Source organism: Plasmopara halstedii, assembly GCF_900000015.1.
Source record: "Plasmopara halstedii genome assembly, contig: Scaffold_658, whole genome shotgun sequence".
Classification (NCBI taxonomy): Eukaryota; Oomycota; class Peronosporomycetes; order Peronosporales; family Peronosporaceae; genus Plasmopara; species Plasmopara halstedii.
Window position 1 is genome coordinate 344,488 of NW_020187575.1, and position 7,269 is coordinate 351,756.

At 43.0% G+C, this 7,269-nt stretch overlaps 2 protein-coding genes across 2 annotated transcripts; both read left to right on the forward strand.

Annotated features, from left to right (window-relative positions):
* PHALS_13247 (uncharacterized protein) lies at positions 1–218 on the forward strand (the record flags this gene model as incomplete). Its single annotated transcript, XM_024728967.1, has 2 exons — positions 1–83; positions 146–218. The coding sequence occupies 2 exons, from the start codon at positions 1–3 to the stop codon at positions 216–218; spliced, it is 156 nt and encodes a 51-aa protein (XP_024579391.1).
* A 1,829-nt stretch (positions 219–2,047) lies between these two features.
* On the forward strand, positions 2,048–2,500 carry PHALS_13248 (uncharacterized protein; the record flags this gene model as incomplete). The annotated part of the gene is made up of 2 exons (XM_024728968.1): positions 2,048–2,205; positions 2,428–2,500. The coding sequence occupies 2 exons, from the start codon at positions 2,048–2,050 to the stop codon at positions 2,498–2,500; spliced, it is 231 nt and encodes a 76-aa protein (XP_024579392.1).
* Between the last annotated feature and the right edge of the window lie 4,769 nt (positions 2,501–7,269).

Consider the following 7,269-nt stretch of genomic DNA (forward strand, 5'->3'; position numbering starts at 1 on the left):
ATGAACTGGGTGCGCGACTGTGGGACTAAGTGCAAGAAACGTCGAAGACAAAATGGCAGTCAAGACACTTGTGCTTATGCAGTGTAAGAACCTATTTTGACTACAGTAAACCCACATATATATATATATGTATGCTGTCCTAAAGACTGATTTGCGACCACATTATACAGACAGATCTCAGTCTTGGCGAAAAAAAAAGTGAGTCTCACCTTAATTAGAATCATAATACATTATGTGTCCCACGTGGGCTCACCGAAGTCACATTCGACCCTTAGCTGGTCGCTGTAAAAGCTATCTCGTGTACGTATCTACCGGTGTTAGCAGCAGAAAGCGAAGGCGATGAGATTTTACCTCGACGTCTGCGTCGTGTTTGCACTTTCAATGTAAATAACTAATCTACGCTTAAGGTGGGAGCCTGCCTTACAGAAGCTTACTTTTGAAGCTGTAAGATGTTTAAGTTTTTCATTCAGCGCGCAAATAAGTGTGATAATGCGCAGCAATCGCCAACATTTTTTATCCACGATACAGCCTTCTCAAACAGTGCATATTGATCCAACCGCTGCTGCTTTGGGCACAGGCGATATTCTTGGCGATCTGAGAACTGTAAAACCAGAAAGCGCTTACGAAGTGATTCGGCCACCCATTACGCTCTCTGGTTGAGCGGAAGGCCGTCAATCACATGCGTGTGAGGACTTTACCGTGGTGTGGCGTGGCGAAATAATGAATGAAACCTATGATCACTACAATATCAAGCTGACAAGAAGCGTCAAGACTCTTTCGCTTGCTGATTGCTGGCTTCTAACAGTATTAGTAACAAGGTGATCATCGTCGTAGGTTTCACGGCGGCGTGTTGCGACACTTCCCGCCATCGTAATCGGGATCAGATATTGTGACCGAATAGAGAGCGCAGAGAAACCTCGAAATCTCGGTAAACGCGGCGCCGCTGCATGTCTCCATAAAGACAGGAGATGTTGGGTCTACTATCAGTACCGTCTCAAAAGTCTCACCGTCTTGCAACTTCTTTCACGCATCCCTGAGGTCAGATCCCTAGCGCTACGAGAGTTTCATATCCAGAGTATAAGTAGGAGGGTAGTTTCCCATTTATGAGTGTATACAAATTCTTGCCACAATTCTGTGAAGCTTCGATGCTTTTCACGGTACGCTAACCGATGTTTCTGACCCAATTGTATGATCACATCGTGATAAGTATGTATCATCCTTAGTAGCAAAACGTCTTGACCCTATATCCGTGAATAAGTGCCCGCTGTCTTCTTGAATATTTGTCTTGGAGACCGCGACATATAATCGCTTACTATAGTTTTGGACCGGATATACCCCGGGAGCCTGCAGCTGACAACTGCACTTTCCTTCCGAGTTTTGCTTAAGACATATCATTGCAATGACATCTCGCTTATTTCACTATATCTGTCGTAACATTGTGCCCACGCCAAAGCTTTTCTGCTGTTTAGCCGAGGAACAATTTATCACTCACTAGTCGAGAATCGCTTGCCACCTTATGCCATTGTCTTGCAGTAGATCCAAGAATCGTGGCTATTCCACCAGATCACTCTGATCTTGTTTATAGAGAGAAACAATGGATATCGCAGCCGCTGATAGCGTTGTGATCGCTGGCTTCTGTCCACCGCAGCGTCAGTGCACCGCAGGTCTGCTTGTGTATTCGTAATGTCGCGCTTACCCAGCCATTAGCAATCAACGCATGTAGTAGCCTTTGTGCTGAAGAGCTGTTTTTAAGGCTAATGACTCGCTGTCGTTACTTTGTCGCCACGAAATGCTGCGTCTAGCTGTCTGCAACACGCTGTCTAGACGCATAATTTTGAAGCGATAGCAATGATGACAACAAAATATAAGTCGTGGCAACATCTTTTTATCACGTTGGGTTGATTGTTCATTGCCAGGTTATGAAAGACATGACGAATCAACTAGCACCGCTGCGGTGCACTGACGCTGTGATGGACGGAAATAGACTATATCAGCTCTGTCAAAGTTGCGATAAAGATGAATCATGTAAACTGCGTGAATTGATGACATGCTACAGCGCGTTGGCGACAGCTTAAGGCATCATTTTGAGACAGCAGTAATTGCAACAGCTACTCTACGCAATATCTATTCATCTCCACGGTCAAGAGCAGCGACACGCATCAAGCCCGTAATTGCGTTAGGGGACGTTCTTGATAGTGTAACCGGGTACGCACCCGGTACACTTATGATTTAGGATAGTAAACTTTGCGGTCGTACCGACTAGGGTGCTGGCCTGCTTGTAAATAGAAGTTCACTCCCTGGACCAATTTGGTGTCCTACACAATATCGAACTAGTTGAGATTTTTACGGTGGATTGGTGTCCTAAGCTTAGGGTGCAGTTATTACGATCGGTTTCTGTCGCTCTACTTGATGATATGATTCTCTTAGCGTTGAGCTACTGGTCTGTGGGGCCTCACCAGTGCTACAGTCGTACTCAATTAGCTGGGACAATACACTTTAAAATATAGAAGTCAACATTCCAGACGTATACCCTAGAAACGTATGGTGAGGATCATCACTACTGACAATCCTGCCACGTGATGGCTTCTTGTTACGGTATAGCCACACCACTGTGTTATTACACCAACCTTTGTAATTCACACATCTTACGGTCGCACCATCTTGTGCGATCTACCCTTCCATACAAGGGTACGTGTCACCCCGTTACAGTAGCCCAAAGCAAAATTAAAGATGTCTTAGTCTACTTAAATCGGCCAATCTGGATTCAGAAGATCCGGCACACATTGGGGGCTTCCTTCGCCACCAAAGACAGCCGTATCTACCACCCTGCACTAATTGATACCCTTGCACGGGAATCAGTGAATGGTCTTGTCATGTCGGCATAATTTGCACTATGCTTGTGCAAGTAGTCAATCAAGCAAAGCCACTTCCGTAAGTCCTTTTGGAGCAGTGACACTGATAATTTACAATGTTATTAATCAGAGCTGGATCTTCTTGCTAATTATAGATTTTTAGTGCATCATCACACGACGAGATTTCGTCGACATCGAATATCCGCTTAATTCTGTTATCAAACAGCTTGTTCGAGCACATACCCTCAAACACTACTTAGTAGTTGTAATTATAGCTACCCCCACATGTTTCTGGTATTTTGCATGACTGTGAGCGAATATATCGTCATCGTAGGCTTGAGCTTAAATACATGTTTGGCGCAAGTGTCTCAGGTAATCTTTGGTAATAAATATGCTTCAGTAAAACATGGCAGCAGATTCTTTGGTATTTATGAGCTGTCTCACTGCAGCGAGATGTACTAACGTGGAGAGGTGACCAACAAACGTCATGATGTCATCTTAGCGGTGTGCATATCGGAATCCCCAAACTGTAAATTGTAATTATTCGACTACCACATGAAATGTGAAATCGACAAGGAGCTCTACGGAGCTTTAGAGGTTGAAACGGCATCATTCGTTGAGAAACGCTATAGTTGCGAATAAAGTTCTGAATGAATTATGGGTGCGGTCGGTTCTAATTGCACGATATTGAAAGATTGTCTTATCGTGCTCAACAAATTAGAGTATTACGATGATCATAAAACAGTCGATATCGAAGGTTATTATAGTTGCGAGCAACGACCCGTGTCGTGTCGAATCAGGCTAGTAACGCAGTAAACCGCCGATAGGTGGTATCGACGGATCCGATAACAAACTGAGCAGAATGATCGATGAAGTCTAAACTTAAGAGACTTAGTTTATTGGCTATTTGGCTCGCGACACAAAGTACCATCATCATATGTACGGCGGATATTCTAGGGAGTGATTCGTGATCGTTTGCCGGCCGCAACATCAAAGCCATCATTAACGCATCCGCCTCAGCCGCACGTCAAAAGTCTGTATTCCCATGATATAGGTTTATGATTAAGTTGCCGAGAGCAGCGTCAGCAAAAAATATCGTTTCTCACTAGTTCAAAATTCGAGCTTAAAGAAGTTTGACAATCAATGTATGAGGCAGTTCTGGTGACTTGGTTGCGGTCCGTGTAAATTGTAAGCTGCCGCTCTCCAAATAGGTATATTCAGGACTCATTGAATACATTTTTAGCGAAAACAAAAGAACTTACCATGAGCTGGATTATTTATCTTTTGTCTGTTCACAGTGTCAAAACTGATAGCTGCAAACATGCACACTGCTTTGAGCGTCGAAATTTATCAGCGCAAAGCCAATGCCAAAATCCTTGGACTAACTTTTTAGCAATTTAGAATGCTCGGAATTTGTAGGCAACGAAACAATTGAAGCCTCTTGGAGATTCGGCCTTTTGCTCTGGTAGTCATCATTCCACCACCCTTCCAGGACTTTCTGTGCTAATGAAAAGGGGGGAACCGAATGATCATAGCTCTAAGTTTACTTGTGAGCAAGCTCACTACCAAAGATTTCCTTTTGATTCTTGGAAACTGACAAAGCATACACGAATGAGAGCTTATTTGAGCCAGATCAATCACCACTACTACTCCCATCATACTTTAGCACTGGGTCTGAGCTGCATTGTGCGACACTCTTTCTGACTCGCACACAACTTTTGAATGCTCACACGCTGAGATACTTGACGCAAGTGACCGAGACAAACTACCTCTGTGATTCTATCGCTATCAGCTTTGCTGTAGATTAAGATCGCAACAGAGTGACATACGGCAAACGAAGACTACAGCAAAAATTTGTCCAGGATCATCTGACTAAGCGTTACTTCGGCGCCCTTGAGGATCTGAAACATCTTTGGCAATTTTCGTAGCATCCCAGTGGAGAGTCGGGTATTTTGCTTACCATAAGAGCTTTAAACATGGACATTGTGTTATCCTCCTGTGGGTTTGAAATTAAGATGAGTGACGAGATGTGCATGCCCTGCTGTCTTGTGGTACTCCAAAGACTTGTAAATGGCTTCGAATTGATCCCCAGGAAGTGGTCACTGCCACATCATACGTTACTTCGTGCCAACGAAGTATTGTGTGGAAACGATCGATCTCGTATCGATACCAGCACGATCTGGAGGTTGAGATTGTAAACGTTTACTAATAATATTGCGCTTTACTGTAACTACACCTACTCATGTCATAGATGCAAAATTGCCCGTGATTTGGGACAATAACACACTTGCCTGATCAAAAGACCTGGAGTGGTGCACGCAACAGACATATTCTCTACAGCTCGCAATCGTTGGCGGTATACGTAACCGTAGAAAACACTGTCTTTGAGCAAATGCTGTGATCTCAGCGTACACAAGTTACTTCAATTTGAAAGTTTTTCCCGAAGCGGGGTGACCAGATCGTTTTATCTTTATTTTCGGACAGATGTCGACAGCAAAAGTTGTCGCGATGTAATCACGGATATTCTTGACTGGAGATCGAGCGATAAAATTATAGATAGCTTAAATCGTGTTCGGAGGTCGGATCATCCGACTTATTAGCATCCACCCCGATGAATTCGTGAAGAGTTCGACAGAGCAAAAGCCTATTTGAATATTTTTTCATTTCTCCCGACATATTAACTCTTTGATCAAATAATATCTTATTCATGTCAGTTACAAGACTACATTGTTCTTCTTGATAGCTATGCCAGTATATCACATGCGCACTCAGCGTCTTGATCCACCGCGTGCATTACCATCCGCAAGCTATATTATATATCAGTATTGTTTAAAAGGCCAAGGTCTGAGTAACGATAGCAAAATAACAGATTTACTCTGCAATTTAGCATAGTTGTCATCGTTCGAATGGTCGGATGACTCACACATCAAGTGTAATAAGCTGGGGGGGGCAGGGTGACGATATCTCAATTCTACACACGTCTCTCTCCTTTCGAGTCTGTAGGGAACCTTGCGACTACTGAACACTATTTCTTTTTGGAACAATGCGCGATGGTGAGTTTTTACCAGTACGGCATTTAGTGTCGCTTGCTGGTGTCTGATCTAGCAAGCAGCGTGATCAAAAATCAAAAACATTTGCCTTTGCGACAAGAACTATCGCGAGCGTACGGCAGAGAAATAATGCCTTTGGCACGCAATTTTCCGAGTCTAAACGAGCTCGCGAAAGCATTCTTGCGGACTTGACGGGCATTGAATCTTCATTTAATTCTATCACAAAAGTTTTTTCCAATTTGTTGAAAAAGGTTGTGTTTTGGCAGGTCAATACCGAAGACCAGTCATATGAATCGTCACATATGAACCGGTCCATCGACGATACAGAATACAAACGATTTTACCCTCTGAACTTAAGCATTGAGATCATGTTACCCTGTATTGCACTGTAAATTCCGGTGGAAATATAAATATCATTCTGAGATGGTTTAAAGTTCTACTAGATTCTCGACTTGAGTTCACAAAGTGTTGAAAATCAGTCTCGAAGGCTCGTAGATTTGTTGCCCATGCCTTCAAACCCAGCCAGGTAAGACGTCGTATAGTTCATTTGATTCATATTTCCGATTATCTGGTGCAAGAAGATTGACTTGTCGATTTCATGAAGCCAACGTCAAAGTAGTGTCTTCTTGTCGCAAAACAAATATTGTATCCTACCATCGCTGTTCAGCACCTAGACACGATGATACATATTCAGTTTAAAACGCTCCAAATTGCGTCCGCGAATTTGATGGTCAAGTCTTCGTAGGCAGCGAGACTCGTTACTGTCGCCAGTGAAGGGAGCAACTACACTGCAGGAGCACCAGTTTTGAAATCTTTTGACCGAGGACCTTCGCTTTTATCAAATGACGTGCGTAAAAGGTTCCTTACGACTAAGCCGGTTCCGATTGGAAACCGATTATTCATACTGGTCATTTTGGAAAAACTTTAAATGCTATTGTGTGCCATACGTGCTACACGTTCCGATTCGCAATCATGAATTTGAGCAACTATATTGGACTCGACCGGACCGGTAAGATAGATTTCGTTTTATATTTGGGTGACGTGCACTGTACACCTAATTTATAGCCCATGATTATCACGCAACCTACTGAGTGGCTGTGATAAAAATATTTATATATTTTATGTAGTAAGTGTTGGCTAGCTTTAAGTTTCTGGAACTAGATATTGCGTAACTTTTACTACGAAAACAGAGATACAAAAATTTTGTATGCGTTGCACAGAGGAAGGTCTGACTCACAGATACCTTACTAACAAGTGCTCAGAGGTTGTGCGCTTCTACCAAGAGCGATTTTGACAGTCTCTTGGATGACTACCGTAGTTAACAAAAAGATTGCTTCTCAAAAAGATCACAATTTGGATAAATCCCA